The 26,795-nt window shown below is 36.9% G+C and overlaps 1 protein-coding gene across 1 annotated transcript; it reads right to left on the bottom strand.

Moving 5' to 3' along the window:
* Positions 1–827: 827 nt before the first annotated feature.
* Positions 828–26,795, bottom strand: LOC140169725 (signal recognition particle receptor subunit alpha-like). Its single transcript, XM_072193020.1, is given in 17 exon segments — positions 828–4,833; positions 4,835–4,885; positions 5,296–5,472; positions 6,170–6,255; positions 7,644–7,718; positions 7,721–7,792; positions 7,795–7,855; positions 8,753–8,925; positions 12,250–12,336; positions 14,246–14,367; positions 15,885–16,003; positions 18,575–18,728; positions 20,209–20,386; positions 21,684–21,798; positions 22,951–23,148; positions 23,865–23,948; positions 26,641–26,795. Coding segments are annotated over 17 exon segments (1,947 nt in total). The 5' UTR covers positions 26,758–26,795; the 3' UTR covers positions 828–4,755.

The raw sequence follows: 26,795 nt of genomic DNA, 5'->3' as shown, positions 1-26,795 counted from the left end.
ATTTTGATATTTTTCCTTATTTTTCCTTTTTTGCCCCAAAATGTGTAAAAATCACAATTTTTGGATGACCTATATTTTCTTTGAATATTTATCAAATTTCTTAATTTAGGTATAATACAGTGCAGAAAAAGATGAAAAATCTGTTAAAGCAGATTTCCAATAAATTGTTCCATTTTCCATTTTGGGTTAAATACTCAATTTTCATGCGTGGGATATTTGAAACATAAAATGAAAACATGTCCATTGCACTTTTTCCTCGAGATGTACTATAATATCAAGGTTACGGATATTACAATCCCTTCTTATCTTCACTGATCCATCATATACCTATTGTTATGAATGATCAATGAAAAGGTTCAGAACTGGGCTACTAATGGTCTTGTCAAGTATTTTCATGACTGTGTCAACTCAAAAATCATTAAAGGTCGAATGTAGGAAAAGTATGATAAGTTGAGCTGTATCAATACTGTCTATATCCTATGGGCCAATAAGATCCCATGACGCTTTATAACGAAACACAAATGGGTTATTATATAGGGCCTAGATAGGTTTAAAATTGATCAGAAAAGGATGAATTTTCACTTTTAGGCATTTCACGATTACGTTTTAGGCATCATACGGAGGAGGTTAGCCTTCAAACGCAACTATTTTGTGTATACCAAGGATGTACTTAAAAGAAGAAACACCCAAACAACTTAGTTGATGTTGATTTACTGGTCCAGGAGCATGGTTGTATGTCAAAATCTCACAAAAACATCTTAAAACTGATAGCAGTCATTATTTGTTATGGACACATTATTTATTATAGACACACACACACAAAGGTGTACTCTTGCATCATGCCTCCATAGGCATTTATTATCCATATATCATCATGTTTCCCAAGTCCACAATTTGCATACCATAATATGGCACAATCATTTAAATGTCATCAGCACAAGAATCATACTTACTTAATATTCACCTCTCCCAACAATGGGAGAAATGTGTAAACACAAACATTATCATTCATCAAATACAAGAATCTACACAAAAAAAAAGTGTGTTTGAATATCTCTAGCATTTTATATTTCAAAAATATTTCCAAAAATGACACAAAACCATCCACAAAAAGACCACATTGAAATACATAATACATCATTGTTCACAAAGAAATACTGAATATCTTTTATGTGTTTTTATATACATAATATACATCATAATTTGATTAAGAAGTGTACAACTTATACACATGTCCTAAGGCCCCAATTCAAGGACTTAATAAGGCCTAAAAAAATTGTTTGATTGGCGTAACATTAAAAAATTAAATACTAAAAAATTAGGGTAGGTAGGTCAGGGATTTTTGAAGCTGTAAATTATGTTTGATAAAGGCCTTGGAACTTTTTGTCTTCTTTTTTTTTAAATTTATTTAATTTTTTGGGTGCAATTTTAGGGTTACGCCAATCAAACAATTATTTTTTTAGGTCCAAGTATGAAACATTGATTATGTTATTACCATGAAAAGTGATAATAATGCATGTTTCTTGACATTTATTATCACAAAAGCTTGAAAAAAAGAACACAATCTATATCATAACATTTCTCATATTTCCCTTGCTTTCTATGATTCTTTACATCCTCCCAAAATAATGCATTCTTTTATAAAAAATAATGAAATATTTCATGAGAAAAGATCACCAAGATCACTTCGGTTTTCGTTCCCACACATCTTCCCTCCCTCCCATCTCTATTCTTCCCACACACCTCCCTTCCCCCAGCTAAACCAACATAGAATTTCAGTGAGATTCAAGAGCTATATTACAACAACAGAAAATCTCTTCAATTTTCCCAACACAAGTTCATTATTACAGAATAAAAATTAAATACCGTATTTCGTCAAATAGTCGCCCCCTCAAATAAACGCCCCCCCCACCACTTTTTTCAACCAAGATGTTTCAAAAATGCTGATATTTCCATGCCATCTTGTGTAGTAAGCTTACCAAGTTCCCCACATGGTCGATAATAGCGTCAATAACTGGCGAAAATCTGGATTGGAAACCGGAAGTGAGCCAGAAGTCAGTGTTTCTAGTTCATATTTCATCATTTTAGCGTTTTTTATCGTTCTAAAATTGACCTTGAATAAATGCCCCCCCCCCCTTGGGAAAATGTAACGCCCCCGGGGGCGTTTATTTGACGAAATACGGTAGTCATCTAGCTACTAGGATAGAATTGTGTACCCAGTACCCGGCACACAAAAACGTGTTTTTTTTTTTGTGAAAGGTCAGAAAAATTTCCAGAAAATTAAATTTATAAAGGGTGTAAAACATTTTAATAACAGTGTTAAAAGCTACTGGAAAACATTGTGACATACTGTTTGCAAAATGTTTGCAAAAAAAACAAAAACATTTCAATATAACATTTTGACAACATTTTCATGGCATTATATAACCTGACATTTAAATGTTATTAAAAAAATTTTGACCTAAAGCAATAAAATGTTTTACATCCTTTGTGTTTGGTGGATAATTTATCGTTTTACCCATTTTTCTGTAAATTCATATTTTGGGAAATAAAATATATATATATTTTTTTTTGGGTACAGTGTATTATCTTCATTATGTAAGAATAATCAGATTTAGCCTAAAATATCAAGAAAGTAATAATACAGCCTACAGAATAAAGCTGTAATCCCGCAATGATGTCTTGACAATAGGCTCATTTTGTGTAGGCTTACATGAAAGAAGAATCATATTTTTTACATAAATTTGCATCCACTTTTGCTTTTTGGGGTCAGCGAAATATTACAATTGCCTTTTAGTTTTATACACTTTTTACTTCATTATATATTGACCATTTGGTCCTAGAAAGTTCATAATTTGTGCTGTTTCTTCAAGTATTTGTATTCAAACTTTCCCTGGCAAACTCAGCAAATAACATTTGAACAATAACTGTTCAAAACAAAAGTCTGGTGGCAAATTACCATGTACCTTTTGTTTTTCTTATTTCAAAATAAGTCAGTATCTGGGCTTGGTAAGCTATGGTCATATCAGCAAATGGATGCTTAGCACTGCATCATTACGCACTGCACGCTCATTGGAATATTCCAGTTGAAATCCATACACCTATATAAGACATGACCTTAAACTTCCTCACAGGGAGTGTGAATTTCAAATGGATTTCCCTGAATGAGTGGCTTCATTTAAAATATACACCCCCTGTGTGGTTGATAAAGGCTGTGTCTACCATAGAGATGTATGGATTTCAACTGGAATCGAACATGAATTTTGCAAAAGGAATTTTGCTTTTTAGGTTACTTAATTAGTTTACTTTCAAAAAATACAGGACAACATGGAATGTAACTTTTACATGAAACTACTCATCAGTGTTAATAATTTTGTAAATTTGTGTCTAATTAGCATCAGCTGCATTCAACAATTGTCCAAATTTAGCTTTAACACAAAACTTTACAAGATACATTTTTGTGTCACTTACTTTAATTAATTTTGAAACGTCCAAATTTAAGTTGTGGCCTTTTTTTTTGGACCCGAGGCTCACATTGCAAATTTCAAACAGTTTGTTGGGCAGCATACAGTATTATTACTAACCTTTTGTTAATACAGATAATTCTTTTTATTTGTAAAAAAGTCTCCCATGCCACATTGGATATCATTGGGGGGGCATGTGGACCACAGGCTGCCGCTTAGCCACCCTTGCTCTACTAGATACAAGAAATTACAAATTATATAAGCAGATATTGGGTTAGTCCAGTTGAAATCCATACACCCCCTATTGAAGCCATGACTTTAATCTCCCACACAGGAAGTGTGAAATTTCAAATGGGTTACCTGAATGGGTGACTCCACTTGAAATTAAACCCCCAGTGTGGGAGATTAAGGCCATGTCTTCCATAGGGGATATGAATTTCAATTGGAAAAGCCCATTATATGTGACCCTTAATTGTGACATAATTGTAGTGTTAAGAAGTTTTTTCTTATTACTTTAAAAAGAAAGCATGATCAAAAGAAAATCAGAAAGCTTGGTATCACCTTGATGTAAGTCTACTCAGAGTTAGCCTAGCATCAAGTCAGGAATTATACAGCTTACAGAATATAATTGCCCAATCCCTCATTGAAGTCTTGACTATAGAAATAGGCTAATTGTGTGTAGACTTACATGAAGTATAGACCTAAAGACTTTACTTTTACTCCCAATCCAAACTTTAAGCATTATTCCTGGGTAAATACAAGTTTATCAGTTTTCACTAAAAAGCTGTGTTTCACATCAAATTGAACATCAACTTGAACAAAACGATTACTGAAAATAAAATGCCCAAACAAAATACCATGTCACATCTTAAAAGCAAATATTATTACTATTTCCACTCTAGTTTATTTACTTTCCCCTATCCCATATATTAATTTTCCTATTATATCCATTTCAATAAATAATAAAATTGTTTAAAATGCCATACTTTTTTATTTCTTTGTAAGATTCAGCATCAGCTGCACAAACAAGTGTTTTCCCTTCATGTATCCCTTTAAAAAAATTACAGAATATTTGACAATTTTCTGATATCATATCTAATTTTATTTAACTAGATCGAAACAAGTTCAGGTGGGTTGGAGGAGAGCATGACCCAGGGAGTTTTTGCACTCAAAATTTTAAAACAAATAAAGCTGACACACAAGAAGAATGGTATGGATGCTTTGCTGGGGAAAATAATGGCAGCCGATGCTGAATCTTAACAAGAAAAAAGCTACTCTACGAGTTGCACACTTAAGTTTTAAGAAGGGCATTGACTACAGCTTTGACGTTCAGGTTGCGGAGATCCCGGTAGGTCTGGCCAGTACCGATTTAACACGATAGGCTGACCGGTGGTATACGTCATGGAGATGGCTGCTCCAACCTAATTAATGATGAAATAAACAAAATTCACGATGAGAAAAATTGGAACATTAATTTCTGTTGATTATTTGATTGAATAACATTTAATTATTTATTTGAAATACTTTTTTTATCTAAAATCAGGTGTATTTTGAGCATTTACAATTAACTCATTTTCTCAAACTTGTCTTCATAATTCTCCACGGTCATCTGTGGGTGTTTTGACAAGCTGAACACGATATTGATGTTTTAACATGCACTTTGTGATGGGTAAAGGAGCCCAAGGTTTTACGAAATTCTGTCTATGAACCACAAAAAAATCGGGTCATACCACAAAGTCACAAAATAGCAAGATATCACTCCTGTCCAAAGCACTCATGTGGGGTTAGGATTAATATAATCATAGAAAATGCCCATATTCCAATCACCTACCTTGTCGTCAATGGTATCAAACTTGGTCAGCACAATGCCATCGATCAACCGGGGGTTTTCCGTGTCAGAGTGGTCAGCCAAAGCACGGTTAAACTTGACCAACTGGTCCACAGCCTCGTTGCCGACCAACGCTTCTCCGACAAACAGTACCAGGTCTGGTTGATTCAGCTTGATCAGCTGTAGAGAAAATAAAGAACTGAGATTAAAATTCCAGTCACAGACGTCTCTGTGATTGCAGACGAAATCACCACCAGACGTTTCTGCAACTGCAGATGTATATCACCACAATTATTGCTTCAAAAGAGCCAAGTCAGATAATCGAAATGTATTTCATTATGCCGTTGGATTGGTCTGTATTAGGGTTAAGAAGTATGATCAGATTAATTAGTCAAGTTATGACAGCCTCATCCCTCCCATTTTTCCTCATAAAAATAAGATTTTGGTATCAGAAGAAATCTCATGTATTTCTTGTTTCCCAGGTAAAACAGGGACTGCCTTTTGAGGAGAGCGAGAGCAATCGCTCTCTACTTCTCTCCGTAAATCTTGATAAATCTGATACAGGAGTGATTTTTAGCTCTCCTTAGTTGACCATTCTCTCCTTTTTATTGTAAATGCTCTAAACAGCTCTCCTTGAAGGCTTCAGAAGAGCTTTTTAATACTCTCCTGCAAATTATAAAAGAGTAAGACAGTCCCTGATAAAATGTAAAACCCAAAATTGTTTCGCTTGGATGGTATGAACAACATGGTATGAAGTGGTCACCACCACCTGAAGTATAGACTATCCGATGGGGCAATAGTCACCGATTATGACTGATCAAATTGATATCACATGGCCAAACTCTGTGTTCCCGGCCAAACTCTGTGTTCCCATTACCTTGGCAAGAGCTCTCATGAGAGGCTCGTTGTCTTGCATACGACCAGCTGTGTCAATCAGTACCACATCAAATCGAGTGTCACGGGCTACAATGAGAAAAGACAATACCATGAGATAAGTGATTACAATGGGATGATCCATGTGAAATTCATAACCTCATGAATATACATGATGTGTTTAATCCAATCACAGATAATAACCTTCAAATATGGGAATGCAAATGCAGGTTATTGAAAAAGTATAATGACCTTGTCTTATGACGTAGCTAAAAGTACACTTTACAATGACCACATAATATTTGGACACCGCGTGATTGGGTGCTAGTGTGATTGGTTGCTGGCAGTATCTCTATTTATATTTCCCTGTATTTCGGCTATTCAATTTTTTACAAGGTAAACAAAAGATACAGTTAAAATTGTATTTTGTTTTCAAATCTTTATGATTACGGTTGTGACGGTTATGAATGAGGTTAATGACTTTGCATCAGATATTTTCGGGCATTGTGAAATATCTAAACATTGTGCTTTGGACCTCAGGATATTCCTTGGTTCCAAAGCACAATGTTTAGATATTTATATAATATTGAATGGCTTTGAGTGTGATACAAGAATATATTGCACGAGATAGAAAAATATTGCACGAAGTCGAAACACGAAAATAAGCCATTCAATATTATTATTATTATTTATATCAGGCTTTTGCTATGCGGTAAAATGAAAATTTAAGCTTACCTAGCTACGGGGGTTAACCAATGTGTAGTCCTATCGTAATGTAAGCTTACCTTTTGACCGTATTGTTTTCTGCTCTTTACTCTCAAAAGACAATTTCGGAATAATTATATAAAGGTGTATTTGTAGATGTGGATTATTTTTCCTAAGGTTATCATCATCCAGAATTGCCGCGAATTAAGTTTGTGATTTTACTTGTTTACATTACGAAATCTCCTGTGAGCCGTTACGGTGTCTGTAGTGTATTGTGCTGTTGCATCATGACACGTTGTGCTGACACCATGATAACGCACGACGCGTACGCGATACGCGTACAATATTTAAAAAATATTGTACAATATACAGTTTTATTGTATCGATAAAAAGCCTGATATAAATAATAATTCACAATACCCTCAAAACAAATGATACGCAGTCACTAACCTCTCATGTACAGCCCCACTGAGGAACGCTTTGTAGTTCCAACTAAATTCATCAGTTCAAATATAAAGAAAATAGTACGAAAGATGTCCTACTTTTGATCATAGTTTCACAAATTTACCTGGAAGTTTTTGAGTAGGGTGTCAATCTTAAGAACAAACAGTGACTGCAGCGTAGTTATTACAAAAAATTCTTTGCATTATTAAAATAACTTCTTTGTCTTGCACACTTTTTTCACTTGATTGATCAACCAGTAACAATTCATTAAGATCACTTATAACAAATTATCAACACTATCCTATCCTTACGAATATGTTCACCCTTACCATATTTGATAGCTTCCATAGCAATGCCAGCTGCATCTTTGCCATAGCCCTTCTCATATAATTGCACTGGTGTCGCCCTCCATGTTCCTCAGGGGGTGGAGAGCGTTGAGATGAGCGACAATGGGTGCGGAGTTGCTCCACGGCTCCGCACGGAAGGTATCACAGGCAGCAATGAGGACACGGAAGCCGTTCTCTACCAGCCAGAAACAGATCTGTTAAAAGAAAGAAGTTGTCATGACACTAGAAACTGGATAATGATATACAGTATATTTCGCTTCAACACCACTGGTTTTAGTGAGTTGCACCATAAGCTTGCCAATAAACCGGCCATGTACATGAGTGTATACGCTCAAATGTTAATTTTTTAGGGGCACCCATTTTCAAGGGCAATGGGCAGAGACAAAGAAGGGCACCAAGGCCAACAAGAGATGAAGAATGCCTTGATCAGTTGACAAAGATCTGGGGCACAATGCAAAACCTGAAAAAATGCACTGAGGCAATGGCCTCAGTGCACACACTAAATGGTAATTTTAAAATTGCAGTCAACGAGCTAATAGTTGAGGCGTATCAAATTAAATTGGATTTTCTTATAGAAAACATTCTTAATGTCCCACTGCATTAATTTTATTCATAAGTCTCAATGGTTTGAATGTTAAATCAAAGGATGAAAACACCAGATATTTGCACACAATCCCAATGCAAGGTATGGTCAACTGTGCCACCACATATGTACAAAAGCCAGACATACCAAGGTCAGAAACCCCATTATACATCCTCTGATAATATCCTTAATCAATCAACTGCATGTATGGAGAGTGCAGACGATGGAGCCTGCTATGCTAAACAATAACGGAAACTAAAGAAGAATTTGTGAATTGCCCTTTCTGTTTTTGTTGCTCAACTTGAAGATTTCCATGTAATTTGATGTTACTGGTAGCTCAAATTAAAGAGAACATCCGTGTGCACATTGTAGGTACCTTGATTGCTGAAATTCACCCTCACTTTGGATGTGGGTCATGTTCAAAAACGGGTACCTAATTTATTGTGCATACTGTATAAATTTCTGTGAAAACAATGTCTATAATACCCATCTTATCCGTACGACTTACTTTGGCAAGATTGGTGGATTTCCCTACTCCGTTCACTCCGCAGAAGGTGATGCTGTAAGGTCGGCCGCGGGTCTTGCATTCCATACAGTCGCGCAAGATGTCAATGCGTCGACGAGGAGACAGGATCTGAACAAGGGACTCTTGAAGGCCCTCACGGACCACAGATGCCACACCTGCAAGAATGAAAACAGTCATACCAGAGTTAAAGACACAAAGGTAATGTTGGATCTGTACTGACAACAGTAGATGTCCATTTCCTTAATGTTTTTTGCTCCATACATTTGCCTATATCTCAATTTCATTATTGCTGACTCTGGTCTATTCACATACAGAGATGTCACTCAGTTTCACTCAAAAATCCTGAAACTGGTGAGAAAAACCTGAAAAAGCATGTGAATGCAGGCCCAAAAGCCCCCAAACGGGCTGAAAATAAATAAAAACGCCGGAATTTGGACTCACAAGAAACCTGAATTCAGGCTAAAACCTGAAAAGTAGCATCTCTGCACATATAATACCTTCAACACACCAAATCAGTTGTTCTAAAAATGGTAGATGAGTTCCTTGTAGGCTTGTAGTACAACATCAAGTTGCTCTGTTATGAACTAGGCTCACTTTAGGGGTGGGATAATATGGATTGTCTTTTCTACCGCCCCATGACAAAAAGCCATAACTTATAGGGTCCAGGGGATGATTTCACTAACGTAAATGTTACAGAACTGGGACCAGTGGTCAATTTCACTAACATTTGTGATGTGTCCTAACTTATCATACCGTACCTCTAACATACGCATTCTATGGAAGACTGTCTTACGTTGGGTTTGGACTCACAACGTGTCACAGGCGGCGAGTGGCATGATAGAACCGGCAACTTATGAAACCCCCCCGGCCGTATGGCATTTTCCATATACTCGGTTAGTTTTGTGGGGTTCATTATCGAACCCCAACGGTTTTAGCATGTATTTATATTATTTATTAACATTAACATAGGCCTATTTGTTTGTGATATTTCAAGCGTTTAAAAATTTAAAAATAATCCCATTCAATTACACGGTTGACAATGGAAATTTACTGAATTTAGAGAATGCACGGCGTATACAACCTGACGTGTCATAAATGTCAGTGAAATGCACCCCTGGTCTGATGGGTTGTTGAAGGTGTTATTAGAAGAAACCCAGATGCAAAGGTAAAATTAATAGCTTTTCTACCATGAGTCAGTTTTGGAAAAAGTGAGTCCTGGTTATATTTAGCCAGAACAAGAACTTACAAGGACTCACTTTTTTCATGTTTTTAGGGAATTTTAAAATAGTGAGAAATACTATCTAGAAACACCATCACCAGCATCGCTGAAATAAAGTGAAATTTGAGATGGAGGTCATGCTGCAAATCGAAAAATTTACACCAGTAAACAAGCTTAAACAAGGTAAAATACTGCCATATTATGAACCCTGAAGGCAAATAACAAAAAAAACCAAAAAAACAACAACAACAACAACAAATCACTAAATAGATTCATCAGGTTTGTAGATATACAGTAAAATAATTTTCTTTTGCACAAAACCAAAATATTTTTTACTCACTTGACGGTTTCGTCCATCATGGTCGATAGGCATCATCAGAATGATGTTGGATGATCCTTACTTCCGGTAGGGCGTATCCCGACTGTAGAGGGTGTATTTACAGCCAAGAGAGTATCATACACGTGACTAAGGTAGTGGGCCCCCTCGTCTCTGTTCATGACATTGGGTCCTCGTCTCCTGATCCATATTGATTCTTTGACATATCTGGCATTTGCATCACACTCCTTGCTAAGAATTTTGGCATTGTCCCAATTGATGATATGATTTTGTTGCACTTTTCGTGGTCTGTTATAGCTGACTTGGATTGTTCACTCGCTGATTGTTTTCGGGTTTGCGGGTGTAATTTGATTTGGTTTTGACATCCTGTCTTGTCTCTTTCTGGTGTTCTTTTAGACGAGTCTCAAATTTTCTTCCCGTTTCACCAACATATGAGTGATTACAACTTGCGCATGGTATTTCATAAATGACAGTCAGTTGTGCTAAGTGGGTCTATTTTGTCTTTGGGATGAACCAGCATTTTTCGGAGCGTGGTGTTAGGTTTCATAGCAGTGGCAATTCCGTGTTTTCGGAAGATCCTATTGGCTTTGTCTGCGAGTCCTTCTACGTACGGGATCACGACAAATCCCTTGGTCCGATCGCTACTGTCTTTCTTGGTGTTGGGCTTGCTCTGTTTGTTAACCATTTTTCTTTCACTTTCTTAAAGGACCAATTAGGATAGCCACAACGCCCGAGCGCCTGCTTGATCTTCTCTTCTTCTTGTTTTCTGTCCTCGTCTTCCGTTACAACACTGTTCATTTTAGCTCCTGGTCCAGGCATACTTAATATAAGGCCTGCTAACAGAGTGCGAATTACACCTAGTTTGTGGTGTATGGGATGGTGCGAGTCAAAATTTAGGTATTGGTCAGTGTGGGTGACCTTTCTATAGACTAACAGCTTGACCGAGCCATCTGCTATTTGACTATTAGAGTGTCCAAAAATGGAATGGTGCCCTCTTGCTCTTTTTCATACATGAATTTTATGCTACTTGTTGGATCACTCTGGTTTAGGTGACTGGTAAGGTTATCGACCTGGTCTTCCTTAACAATTTCCAATATGTCGTCGACGTATCTTTTCCAGAGTCTAGGTCTACAATCTAGCGGAGCTGTGGCTCTAAGAACTCTAAATATAAATTAGCCACCGGGGAAACCGGGCTACCCATGGCAACGCCGAACCGCTGTTTATAAATTACACACGGCAAACCCGAAAACAATCAGCGAGTGAACAATCCAAGTCAGCTATAACAGACCACGCAGTGCAACACAATCATATCATCAATTGGGACAATGCCAAAATTCTTAGCAAGGAGTGTGATGCAAATGCCAGATATGTCAAAGAATCAATATGGATCAGGAGACGAGGACCCAATGTCATGAACAGAGACAGGGCCCACTACCTTAGTCACGTGTATGATCCTCTCCTGGCTGTAAATACACCCTCTACAGACGGGATACGCCCTACCGGAAGTAAGGATCATCCAACATCATTCTGATGATGCCTATCGACCATGATGGGCGAAACCGTCAAGTGAGTAAAATATTTTGGTTTTGTGCAAAAGAAAATTATTTTACAACAACAACAAAACTGGCAAAATATGAGAGTTTGTTCTCTGCATTTTGTTGAAAGGACATTTGAAATGACCAATAATTTGAGTGAAAATGATCTTTCACAGTTCCATTTAGTATTTTCTATGTATCTTTCATACAGCATGACGGGCGCTGCTTTGGGATAAAAGTACTGCCTGGTCAGGGTTTTTTTAACCGCTCATGAGAAACAATAAACGAGTCACAGCCGTGAAACGATGAGAATGGAACAAGGGGCGTGGAACGAGGCCCTTCACCTGTTAAGTTTCACCCTCGCCCAGATGCCAATTTCAATACTTACGGTCAAATGTGCCCAGGACTTTGCCCTCCAGCTTAGTAGCAACGGATTCACAGAGCTTCTCAGCAATATCAGAGGCAACATTCTTAGCTGAAAATATTTGGAAAAAAAGACAAAATATTATATAACATTTCAACTATGTAAGTTTATCTTGTTTATTTGTATGCAAATACATGTGACAAGTCACAACGAAAGGTACCTCTTGTCAGCTCCTAAAAATATCTCATTTTGGTAGTTCCAGTCAAACACCTTTTTTAAAAATTTTACCTTTCTATAATCCTATTGTTGGATAGGATGTCTATAGGATTCTTATATAGCTCTAATCTTTGCTATGGATAACCCTGCTCAAGTGGCGGACAACAAAGGATTTCAATTTGTATAGGTACACATATTAGGCAACCATTATAATCATATTCTTACTATGTTATAAACACCTCAAAAGAAATAAGTCCCCCTCTGAACATGTCGTCATACCATCGTAAGGTTTCGTTTTGTACCAACAAAACTAACTTTGAAATAATTCTATGACTGTTTACTAAGTGCTGTGTGAAAATGAGAGATTTCCATGACTTCAGGGCTGAATGAGCCTAAATTGAAGACAAAAAGTGCCCTTTCCAAAAGTCACAAAGTAAGCCTATGCTTGTTAACCGCAAGGCGTATTGGGACAAGGAATGGAACTGACCATCTTACAACTCACTGTGCTGAACTCTGCACCAAGGGGATTTGCATGGCTGAATGATCAAGAATCGATACACATTACAGTAAATGTTCACTTGGTGAGGATTTTAAACTGCACTCAAACACATGGGGTTTTCCATTAGTAACAAGCCATCATTAGCCATGAATCAACTTTTGTGACAAGCATAGGCCTACTTTGTGACTTTTGAAAAGGGCAGTTTTTGCCTTCAATTTAGGCTCATTCAGCCCTGAAGTCATGGAAATCTCTCATTTCACACAGCACTTAGTAAACAGTCATAGAATTATTTCAAAGTTAGTTTTGTTGGTACAAAATAAAACCTTACGATGTTATGACGACATGTTCAGAGGGGGACTTATTTCTTTTGAGGTGTTTATAAGTGCCTTACTGATTATCTTTGTTCCAAATTTTCATTTACCAAATTCACTCATGATCATAACACAAGAGGTACTTCCTCCAATTCACTTGTTGTTCCTCAATTTAACAATAACTCTGGTAAGAGATTGTTTCAGGTGAGAGCAGCAAATTTGTGGAATAGTTCTGTTGATGTTGACACTACGCAATAATTATATTTCCTTGAGCCTAAGTGAATTTAAATCAAGAGCTCTCACAAACCCCACTGTTCATTGATTTTCACTTTTATATAATTTTTCATGATTCTTGTAATTTCTTTATAATGGTTTTGTATGTTTTCTTGTAATATTGTGTAATATTTAATTAAATTACACTCTGTATGTCACAGGGCCTCCAAGAATAACAGTGCTCTTACACTGAAGAAGCTACCCTGTATAAAGAAAGTTGAAATAAATAAATTAACAATGAGAAGACATTCCTGAACCCTTGTTGACTTGGGGATGATTTGAACTGACCACCAATTATGATGGTCTGGTATTTTTTGATTTTTTTCCCTTGTGGGAAAAAGAGATGCATGTAGCAACCGACAAGAAGTACCTTTTGTTGTGACTCATCACATATTCTCGATCAAAATAAACATAATACCATATACATTCATTCTATGCATACAGCAGAAGAGAATTATCTGTTATGAGCAGGTCCGTAGCCAGAGGGGTGCGACGCACCCCCCCCCCCCAAAAAAAATGCCAAAGAGGTTTTTAATGCCTTTTTGACCCAAAAAGTCCCATTTACGAGCGCAGCGAGTGATAAAATAGAGGTTTTATGCCAATTTGGTCCAAAAATGTCCAAATCCGCCCTCAGTCCAAAAAGGCCCAAATTTTAAAAATAGTCATTATTCTTACTTTACGTCTCCGAAACTTTACGCGGAACACAACTCATAACACCTACCAATCAGATGGTCTCTCATTTTGTCCAGCACCATAGCCATGTCTTCACGACTGAGTGTCTTGGAGCCAACAAGACCACGGAACATGTTAAACATGCCAAATCCGCCACCAGACTTTGCTTGCCTAGATGAAATAAAAAAAGAGCATTCAAAATGGAGTTGTCATATAACAGGGAGTTGGAGTGGGTGACCTTGGATGACCCCGAAATGACCTTCCAAAAATTTGATTCAAATCTGCCACCAGATTTAGCTTGCCTACATAAAATAGAAAAAGAGCATTCAAAATGGAGTTGTCATATAACAGGGAGTTGGAGTGGGTGACCTTGGATGACCCCAAAATGACCTTCCAAAAATTTGACTCAAATCCGCCACCAGACTTAGCTTGCCTACATAAAATAGAAAAAGAACATTCAAAATGGAGTTGTCATAAAAAAAAAAAAAGAGTTGGAGTGCTACCTGAGCTAGCAATATTTGTACTCAAATGCTGAGAAAAATAAAGCCCACACTCACATCAGGGAAAGGAATGGGTACAATATGTGAGATCTCAAGTTTTATTGTAATGGGTTTTATTTTTCCCCAATGTACATGATATTTCCTGGGAGGGGGGAAATGGTAAAGACTTTCGTTTTGGCCTATTATTTGTCGTAAATGTAACTCCATAACCACAATACATAATGGAAATATAAATGTGACCAGTGGCTTCCTTGACTCATTTCCAATAAGATCATAAACTGTAAGAGCAAAATTACCAAAATATGGCCTGAAGGCTCTTACTCGTCTTTACATCAACAATGGCCAAAAAATGAAAAGTGCAAAATACCTAAACACCCCAATCACCCTAAAATCAAATCAAATTGAATTATTAACAAATTGTGGGATAGGCTTTTACGACGGGAATTCATAACAATTAGTGGGGTTTCAGAGGGTTCGCTGTCGGACAAGTTTAGAACTGTCTACCTTTAAAATTAGCAGATAGGTGAGATCTGCTTCAGTGTTCTCTGTTGACAAGGGGCAGTCCAGTGAACGGCTCTTTCCAGAGCCATCAGTAGGCAAAGTGCGACCTACATGTCTCATTCTTAGGTACTTTGTCCTGAAGAAGTCAGAGCTACCTGTTGAAAGCGGTTTTTTTTAAAGAGACAGTTCTAAACTTGTCCAACGGCGAACCCGCTAAAACAGATAGACCAATTCCACAACATTTACATGGACGCAAAACAATTGGCAGTGTATTTAGCTGCATTTTATGAAAATGAAACAACCTACCCACCTATCCAAATCGTTGACCTTGATGACCTAATCCCGATTTCTACACCCCACTGGGGCTCATCAAGTTCAAATGTGTGTGCTATTTATTTAGCCTTCAATTCACTGTAGTTCAAGAGGTAGGCTTACTTATTCTTGGCGATTTCCTTTTCTTTATCCAGTACTTGTGAGGTCCCTCAAGGATCCATCTTGGGACCCCTACTTTTCCTCATCGATTAATGACATCATTAACACTAGTTCAAGAGGTAGACTTACTTATTCTTGGCGATTTCCCGTTCTTTATCCAGCACTTGTGAGGTCCCTCAAGGATCCATCTTGGGACCCCTACTTTTCCTCATCGATTAATGACATCATTAACACTAGTTCAAGAGGTAGACTTACTTATTCTTGGTGATTTTCTCCTCCTCCTCCTCCTCTTCTTCTTCATCTGGTATATCTTCCTCACTGGACTCCTCTTCTATGTTCTGCAGTTCCCCTTTCATTGTGCCTACCCAGTCACGCTATACGGCAACCACAGAGAGAAAAGGAAAATTAATGATATCAGTAATTCTGTGCAAGAGATTAGACTAGTATGCCAGGCAAACTTTGCTTCTTTTAGTGCCTGCTTGCTTGTAATCGGCACATATTCTGCGTGTTTCTACTGGGGAACGGTTGGCGGGTAATGTGGTTTAGTTTAGAGTGTTACCGGTTAATGTGCTCAGTGGAAACAGATCGGTTCAGAGTGATGCGGTGTGGACACCCGGCAACCGTGATCCACCTCATGAGGTAGACGATGTGGTGTGACACCCGGTATTTCTGCCAGTGGAAACACAACGGTTAACGGTTGCTGGGTGTTGAACTTCTTTTATGTACATTTTATGTATCACATCGTGACTGTAAAAGCAGCTTGGGGTCAAGAAAATATTTTCAGTACTTCCGGTACACACCACAACCCTTATTTTAAGCATCAGTAGAAACGTGCTGGTTGTTGCCTGAATCGGATTGTGGGTTATCAGGTAATACCGGGTAAAAATACAGAGTGCTCAGTGTAAACACGCAGAATGTTAAAGGTTCATTCATTTTTGCACTTTTTGTATTCAATGCAGCTACCGCAAATATAAAAACACACAAATGTTCTTTTTATGTATAGACCTATGTAAGATAACTAAAAGTTCCAAATCGTTGTTGGGCAGGAAAAACCTCATGTGTCATTGGCCCCTGAACATGCTTAAAGCAAAATCTCCTATGTACCTGGTTGGCAGTTTTGTTTTAAACATGTTCAGGGGCCACAAACACATAGCAGGTTTTTCCTGCCCAACGATGAAATTTGAAAACAAGTCAAACCACAAAATGTACACATGCAAAAATATTCACTTTTGCGGACATGTTTTTGAGTTGCATGCTTGTAGTGATGACATGCCTATAAAAAAAATCCCTGATTTCATGGAATTTGACTGTGGGACTAAATGGGCTTTGAAATCATTGAAAGTTCAATATTAAAATGAGGATAACAAGGCTAATTACCAGTAATTAGAGCATGCCACAAATTAGGCTTGAAATAAATAAAATAATCAATAAACTATATGCTTTTGGGTAAATAAATATCCAACACCAAATTTTGGCAGGAACCTTTTATTTCCAAAATGTTGGTCGATCCTTCATGTAATTATTTCGTGTAATCTAATCCTAACTCTAACCCTAATCCTAACCCTAAGCCTAATCATAATCATAACCCTAATCCTAACCCTAATCCTAACCCTAACCCTAAACTAACCCTAACTCTAACCCTAACCCTAATTTCGTGTAAAATTACATGAAGGAATAACCAAAATGTTAGAAAATTCAAGTGCAATTTTCTGAAAACATCATGTTTTGTCTTATGCCGGCGGTATGAACATCAAAATGGGATATTCCAGTTGACAATCATACACTTATGGAAGACATGACCTTAATCTCCCACACAGGGTGGCGTAGATTTCAACAGGAGTCCCTCTTTCTGGTAACACCATTTGAAATTCATACTCCCTGTGTGGAAGATTAAGTTCATGTCTTCCATAGGGAGTATAAGGATTTCAATCAGGGTTGATGATTTTTTTTTAAAATAAAAAAATCGGATATTTTTTATTTAAATCGATTTTAATTTTTTTTTAAATTCCAAGAACTACTATACCCCATGATGAATTCAAAAGCGACCAGTGGAATGCTAGACATATGAGCAAAATTCAAAACATGTTTTTGGCAAAAATGGGAAAAACCTGTTGAATCCTGCACCTTAAAGATGAATTTATAGCAATATATAAAATGTCATCATAGAGGTATTGAATTGTATCCAAAAGTTGTAGAAGCATCAGAAATGAAACTTGATTTACTTAGTTTATCCAAAATGGTAAAAAATAAAAAAAGTTGATTTAAATCAATGATTTTTTTGAAAAAAAATCATGTGATTTAACCCTATTCTATTACCCCCACAAAAGTGGTATATTTGAGTGGTGTGGAGGTATCATATTAACTACTGCGTTGCAGTGTTATTGGTTGGGTAAAAACCAATAAGTGGCATACCATTGGCAAGCTTGGACTTTTAAGCTTTTAGAAAAACAAGTTTAATATTTAATTATGTAAATATTATGCAAATTAGCTCATGAATAATTAATGAGCTCATAGCCAAATTTGATCAAAAAATTATTTTCATTTACAATTTTGAAGTGTATGAGTACATCAATGTGGCATTTTTATGCAGTTTTAAATACACTGCCGTGTTTCTACATATAATAAAAAGAAATCCGAGTTACTTTGGACCATATTTAGAAAGTTTATGGGCATTTTTGGGCTATTTTTAGGGCAAAATTTGGCCTAAAAATGGTCAAAATATGCAGGTTTCCAACATTTTAAACATTTTATGATGTGTTAATGGCAGTTGTATTAGGAAAAAAGGTGTTTTGTTGATAGAGAAGTGATAAATTATCAAAACTATTCCAAAGATAAGACCATATTTGTGTAAATAATTTTTTTACATGCATATTAAGCCATAGGGGGTAATAGAATAGGGTTAAATCAAACAACCCTGACTGGAATAGCATAATTTAATAGCATACCTCTTCATTAAGAGGGAACTCCACTCCATTGCCATTAGCACCGTTACCATTCTCTTGTCCTTTACCACCGCTGAAATCCAAGCTGGCCATATCCTTCTGTGATCCGCCATCGGCCCACTGCCGCAACTCTTTTCCTTTCTTCCTTGGTGGTTTTCTGAACAAGATAATCAATTGAATATATGAATACAAAACCCACCCAAGTCCATACTTTGGCCAAATTGAGTTGTTGCTATACATAGGCATGTCATATGTATGAAAGAACAACTCAAATTCATCCTCTGTGTCTATAGATTATGTGAAAAATAGCATGTATGAAAGAACCACCCAAGTCCAGGATTTGAGTCTTGTAACACATTGATTGAAATCCAGTATGTATAAAAGTCCACTTGTAACACATTCATAGCTGGAGAGTGACTTTTGGAAAAAAAAATGGGTTTAATCAAGGAAAGTGTGTGGTTTATATTACATGGCAGTATGCTTATCAACATTATACATGCCTGTGTGCTTTATTTTGTATTATCTTACTAGTGGTAATCTCATTCCAACATTGTTGTCTTTGTATATGATTCAAAAAACCACCCAAGTCCAGCACTTAAAATGAACCCCTGAAATGCTAATCGTCATACCTAATACAGTTGAACCCATTCATTTGCATGTAAAACTTTTCATATTGACCAGGTAAATCTCTAACTGAAGGAATTAAAATGATACACAGGTGTTTTTTTCTCAAAATCACTTCTCATGGGTTTTGAATTCATGTACTGAATTGTAAGCAAGTAGTAGTGTTGTAATCTTGTACTTGTAACAAATGACCATACAGAGATGTAATGCTAATATGGGCGGCCATTTGGTATACCAATGACTCTTTATTCTACACTAGTTTTGGTAAATATGGATGGGTAATTGCGTTCAAACCATTTTTACCATAAAAAGCTAAATTCTAGAGCATTTTTACCCATCCACTGTATGATGAGTACAATTTTTCTTCTCCTAAACACTAAAATACCAACTTTACTTTACAGAGGTCCATAGGGACATGGGACATAGTTACCCACGATCATGGCCAAATGCTCAACTCTGTTCAATGTAATCATAACAATATCTCTAACATAAACAGTGTATTCCAACAGAAATATGAAATGTGCACCATAGGTTGATCCCAACAGTTTGTGTTGAATAGACTGAATTACGGTATATACTACGCCAGTTTTAATCCTTTATTTCAGTCGATAACACCCTGCACGGCTTCCATATTGGTCATTTTACACGTAATATTTACCAATGAAGTGAATTTATGCATTGAGTTATTCAGTTGAAATCCATACACCCCTATACAAGACATGATCTTTTAAATCTTCCACACTGGGAGTGTGAATTTCACATGCAGGGTTTACCTCCTGTGTGGACGATTAAGGTCATGTCTTCCATAGGGGTGTATGGATTTCAACTGGAATGGGCCATTGAAGAATCAAATAACAATTACTTCACGCATGAGAATGAACTTTCATGGAAAAACCTGAAACTGGTTGAAAAACCATGTGAAATTTGGCAAAATCACCCCAAAATAAATAAAAATGCGTACATTTTGGTAACAAAAACAAACAAACCTGAAAATTCTCATGCCTGTTACTTACGTTGCAGGTTTCTCCACTTTCTTGGGCGCTTTGGGCTTGTTCTTGTTGAAAAGACGCTGGCGATTTCTCAGGATGGTCTCCTCATCCAGGACAACGTCGTCCCCACCTCCACCACTGTTGCCGTTGGTGACGGGTTTAGGAGAAGCTGGTGAACTGGTATTGGTTGCTACTGGTTCGGCTACAAAAAAGGGAGACGAATATGCCATTTTAGCATCAAAGGTACATTCAAAGATTTTGTCGGGGAGGTCAACTTAATTTTTTAGAATGTCCTTATTTGGACTTCATGATGTAGCGCATTCCTAATTGAACTCTAAGTACAAGGTACTTGCAACAAAATGTTTTAGACCCAGCTGTGTATTTTTAATAAAATTGAATTGAATTGAAATGTTTATTTGTGAAAATTATTTGATCTGATATTTTTTCATGAGCTCTTGCATACTATTTAAACTTGGAAGGTTTGTTGGCTGCGATAGGTTGTGTGAATACAGCATAGTTAAGAGATGCCACAGGGTGTTTCCCCAAAATCTTCAACTATTAATTAGTGAGTAATTAAAGCGGGAGTGGAGCGTGTCACAGCTGGGGATCCACCTGTGTTTTAGTGTTTCTAAAGGCGGCAAATTTAAAATTGAGATAAAGGAGTAAAAAATATGGAGTAAAAAAACAATAAAATACATAAGAAAATAGACATCACAAAACTTCATAAAGTTCTTTAGAACCAAGTGTAGACCTTTTGTGTTTTCAGTATATGATAGCCTAATGTTCGTATAAGGTAATAGTTATAGTAACTCAATTTTCAAAAATGCCTCCTTTGGCCCCCATGACCAGATCGTTTCACATATAAAGTTAATTACAACTCAAATTAGAGAATAAAAGTATTGCTTTGAGACCCATGCAGCCGTGTATCTATCGCCTGATATAACATGGTAGATACCATTATTTTAAGCGGAACCATGAGGCAGAACGCCGAGTTATCCCACATGAAACTGTATCTACATGTACTATGTTATCAGGCGATAGATACACATGGTAGATACCATTATTTTAAGCGGAACCATGAGGCAGAACGCCGAGTTATCCCACATGAAACTGTATCTACAGGTACTATGTTATCAGGCGATAGATACACGACTGGGTCTAAAATTAATACTTTTATTGTCATTCTTCAACAGATTAAACTTTAAAAAAATGTAATTTATGTCTCCTTTTGTGACCATTTTTATCAAGTTCACTCCCGTGTATGGAGTTAGTGAACCCATCGAGTCCTCATTCACAATCCCGTATGCAAAATACCACGCCGGCACTCATGATCAGTGCTGCGCCATGCTGCGGCAGTGCATACACATGTATTCTTGCGTATAGTCATTACACAAAGTACGCACCTATCTATTGCGAGATATAAGCCGGCTCAGACACGATGATAAGCCAATCAGATTTACAAGATTATTATAGCTGTTTAAGAATGACTCATAGCTCACCTGGTTTCTTGGGTTTCTTTTCTGGTTTGCCTGGTTTCTCGTCCTTACTGTTTGGTTTCTTTATCATCGATTCCACTGTCTTCTTGGATTTCTGGGATTCTTCAAAAGTTTTCATCTGCAGAGACAAAAGTGATATTTATGATAATAAGTCTCTTGAAACAGGGAAATTGTTTTCTATTACATCAGGGGTGTGAGTGACCACAGATAAAAATATCTGAAAAAATCTGAAAAAGTCTGAAATTTGGAAGGCTCCTATACTTTTGTACAGAGGAAGAGCAGAAAAAGAGATAAAAATTGAGATAAAAAAATCTGAATTCAGATTTTAATCTGAACTCTCACACCCCTGTTACATGTAAGGTCAGTGGCGGCACCAGGAATTCTTTTTTTGGGGCATGTGGGGGGGCAAAGTGAATTTTTTGGGGGGCAAAATCAACAAATGTTGCCCAAAATTGGTGCAAAAAGTGGAAATTTTTGCAATTTTGAATTTTACTGGGGGGCAAGAGTTCTGACTGGGGGAATATGCCACCATGCCCCACCGTGGGGCCTGGACTGATTCAGGTTAGCAACATGGGGACTTGTTGTCGCCTCTTGCCAACATACTGCTCACATAAGGTATCCTTACACTAAAAGCAAAAACAAATAAATTCAATAGATGAAGAATTTTGTTCTGCATATTTTGACACCTTATTCAGCACGATGCGACTTTATTCCCTCAAGTTATATCAACTTGAATGTAAAAAGAGAGCATTTTGATTTCAAAAGGGATGCATTTGGGATACTTCTTCCTTCAGGGACCATTCCCACTCAGCTTTTGTAACAGGCTCATTACAGCGTGACAGATCAACGCTCACTCGTTGTGCTCATAATTAGTGTGGTCCAAGAGAAGTCGATGTAAACCTTGGTCACTTTTAAAATGCTCTTTTTTTAAAATTCAAATTGCTATAATAAAGTCGCATCATGTCAAATGATGCATCAAAATATGCAGAACATAATTCTCCATCTATTGACTACTTTATTTAGTAATTTCTTACAAAAACAAAACCAAAATTAATGTCTTTTTAAGATATCGCGTTGTATTGCCGTCACCCAACCAACTCCAAAAATAGGCATGACCCTAGGTTTTTTGTGAAAAAAAAATTAATATAAAAAGTGCCAAGATCTATGAAAAGCAATTTACAGCTTTTGTAAAAAATTCTTGCCTTCCTAATACCTATCCTACTTTTGTGTCAGCCAGTAATGCCAATACAACCAATTTTTTTGGCCTTACCTTAATCCCCTTTTTGGCCTCTTTCTTACTGGCCTGCTCTGCCGACCTCAAGAGTCGATTAAACTCGGCCGAAAAATCAAATGAGCCATACACCTTGCCGTTCTTCAAATCATCCTTGTACTTGTCTCGAAACTCCTGGTGGATATCGTCAATAAATTTGTCTACGTATGCCAGCGAGAGTATCTTCTGATAAGCAACCTAATTGAAATTATACAAAGTCAACACACAGATAATAGTTACAACCAGGGATGTAAATCGGCAACATATCCATTTCCTGAAAATCTATCTGGTCTTGGACAGGTGGCCAGGGCTTGTGTGCGGTATTGAACATTTAGAGGGGTCTGTCCAGGGAATACATAACTTTTTAAAAGTTAAATTTAAAAGAGAGACAATTTCTAAAACACATAATATTTTTTTGTTGCAGCAGTTTACACCTATATCTGAGCAGATTCGCCTAGAGACACGTCAGTGTGCGAATCAGAATCGCTTGAAGGCTTGTAATCAAGACTGCAAAAAAAGAATTCTGTGATGAAAAAGGTGATCACTGATCAATGCTAAATTTACCCTTTTGACACTTTTTTGGAATAATTCAAGAGGTTTAAACAACAACTATTTATACAGCGCCTATAAGTTGCCAAAAGTTACAAAGCGTTAGTAACATAGTTTGTGGTTTCCAGGGACCGTTCAATATATATTGAATTTCATGTTCCTCCCTGTTCAGAATTTTCAGATTCACCCTTGTTTCCCATTATATTTATGACTTAATAAAATTCCCTCTCATGGTTCAAGTTAAAAAATTCAGACCCCCCACCAAAAAAAACTCCCACTCCACCCAAGGCCCTGGCATAAATCTTAAACGGTCCCTATGTGACCCATTTACTGATGTATGAAAATGTATCAGATAAAATACTTACAACAAAGACCAATTCAAACTCATTGTCTAGCTTGTACTTGAGAGTGAGTGCCCCATGAGTGAAGCTGTTGCTCCCACCACGTTCCTGTCAAAAGAAGATACAAAATGACTTTCAGAATAAGTTGGGTATATTGAGCATACCATACCATTCAGCGTTCACACTACTAACGTACCAGGTTACAGTAATTAAGTCTGGAATGTGCACAAAGTCGTCGGCAGGGCATAATTTTTATTTATAGCTAAGGACTTAGGGAAAATGTATGATGCGCAAAAAGCGCCGAAATTTGCACATTTTGGGTATAATCGCGCATTAAAGATCCAACCGCAAATTTTAAGATTGTCCCAAAAAAGCCATTTTTCAAGTACCGATACCATACCGGTACGAATTTTCATAAAAACTTTCACTAATATCAAAGAATCCATAATGATCTGCAACACGATCTATGTTGATAGTTTTATAATAGTTTTATTTTGGTCACTTTTATAAAATTGGGCACAATAGTTTTGAATGGATTTAGAAAGCTCAAGTACAGAATATACATGTACCTTTTCAACAAGCACATAGATACGAAAAAACGAACGTCTAGCCTCAGCAGCCAATCAAATCAATCAAGAGTCTCAGAGAGACACTGACTGGGCAAGTCAAGTGTGCGTTTCAACACAGTAAATACGCACAGCGAGTTGATGTACATACGCTTATAATATACTCTCATCAAAGGTTAGTACGGTACCGGTACTGCAAAATATTATAGTATTGGCGATATTTTCCTTTAGACCACCCTCGCTATATAGGGACTAAATTATTACTTTTGCAATTGCATCAAGGTTTAGCCTACTTTTGCATCAAGGTTAAACAGAACTTTGTCAAACACTTTGATGTCAAGGTACATGTATGATGTATTAGAAGGAGGGCAGGGCTTCGATAAATGAGGGAAATTATGGGGTATAACACAAGGTCAAAACAACTTTTTGAAAACAAATGAAAACTGCCATTCTGCTAGAAAGTTTTTGTCTCAAAACACAATTTAAAAATTATCGGAAAAGCAAGAAACATACCTTCGTAAAAGCAGCATCAGATGAGTGGAAAGAATTTGTGAAATGAGGGAATTCTTTAAAGAAAAATACATCACGTTTTACGAGAAATTCGCCATCTTGAATAAATGCAGAATTGCATCAAGCAGTAAAAACCTGTCAAACGCGCTTGAAAATGCTTGATACGCGAGGGTAAATCATCGTCAAAACGAGCGTACATCAATTCAAGCGCTCGTGCTACGCGAAAGTTTTGTTTGCATCACCGGTTTTGCATTCAGCTCTTTTACGCCAAAAACTGCGATAAAAACATGAATTTTGGAACAAAATAAAGCTTACAAAATTTTCATAGTAGAAATTCCAATAGAAAAACTCACTTTTTTTCCATACAGTTTCGGCAATCCTATCTGTTGCCTTTCTCAATGGTATGCCATTTGATCCCTTGTTGGATGGTATGGCGTCATCAGAAGATGATGGCGCCCTCAGGATCAATTGGTCATAGACGTGACTCAGTTGGAAGGCCCCTCGTCGCTGTTCATTAGGCTGAGTCACGTGGCGTCTATGACCAATTGATCCTGAGGGCGCCATCATCTTCTGATGACGCCATACCATCCAACAAGGGATCAAATGGCATATACCATTGAGAAAGGCAACAGATAGGATTGCCGAAACTGTATGGAAAAAAAGTGAGTTTTTCTATTGGAATTTCTACTATGAAAATTTTGTAATCTGATAACTGTATTCCTGATGAATCTTTTCAATAAAATAAAGCTTGTTCAACAAAATAAAAGGTACGTTTGTAATTTGTATAGTTTAATTTAAACATGTTTAACCTTGACATGCTTGATGTAGGTACGGTATGAAAGGTGAATTCAAATTTGCCATCAAACTGAATCAAATTAAAGCCCTTGACTTTTAGACACCTGAGCTAAGCCTATAAGGTACAAATTGCAAATTTATCATATTAAACTTTCGCACAAGGTTACATGTTTTCAACTGTGCAAACATACCTTTTATTCCATCGAACAAGCTTTATTTTGTTCCAAAATTCATGTTTTTATAGCTATTTTTGACGTAAAAGAGCTGGTAACAAAACCGGTGATGCCAGCTCCGAAGTTTTTGCGTAGCACAAGCGCTTGATGTACGCTCGTTTTGACGGTAATTTACGCTAGCGTATCATGCATTTTCAAGCGCGTTTGACATCGTTTTACTGCGTGACGCAATTCTGCATTTATTCAAGATGGCAAATTTCTTGGAAAAACATTGATGTATTTTACCCGTAATTTCCTCATTACTCAAAGCCCTGCCCTCTTTCACAATATTTTAGCTTCTTGGATATCATCGGAAACATAGATTAGTAATATTAGGTAGGTCACTGTATTTTTAAAGATTTTTAGATGATTTTTACGATGAAAAAATGGATGTTTTAAGCTTCTTTTCAAAAATTGGTTCTTTTTTTTTTTAGTTTGTTAAAAAACGGGTAAAAATCGTTTTTAGCTTGTTGGATATTTTTGCGTAATAGTTTAAAGTTTGAATCCTTAGATGAAACTTTTAGTTTAAGCTTGTTAGAATATTAAACCTTGATGAAATAGTAATATTTGAGCCCTATATCATGATATAGCGCGGGTGGTCTAAAAGTCAGGATCGATCAATGTAAAGATAACGCACGGCTTCCGAATTCGTCTACCATCGTAACACGTATTCTCTACTTGCCGATTTATTCCTCTATTTCTCGGCTATACACTTACCTGAAGAATTACACTCTTGATCAGGGCATTAACAGGAGGTCCAAATGTCTGACATGTCCCCTGGAAGTACCACAGTACAATCCCACCCTTACTAAAAATGGTAAATAAATCCAACATTTTCGTCTCCTTCCAGATGGAACGTATTGATGATGATA

This window comes from Amphiura filiformis, chromosome 14 (assembly GCF_039555335.1).
Source record: "Amphiura filiformis chromosome 14, Afil_fr2py, whole genome shotgun sequence".
Taxonomy (NCBI): Eukaryota; Metazoa; Echinodermata; class Ophiuroidea; order Amphilepidida; family Amphiuridae; genus Amphiura; species Amphiura filiformis.
Note: the sequence above shows the minus strand (reverse complement) of the source record. Positions and strands in the feature narration are given on the sequence as shown.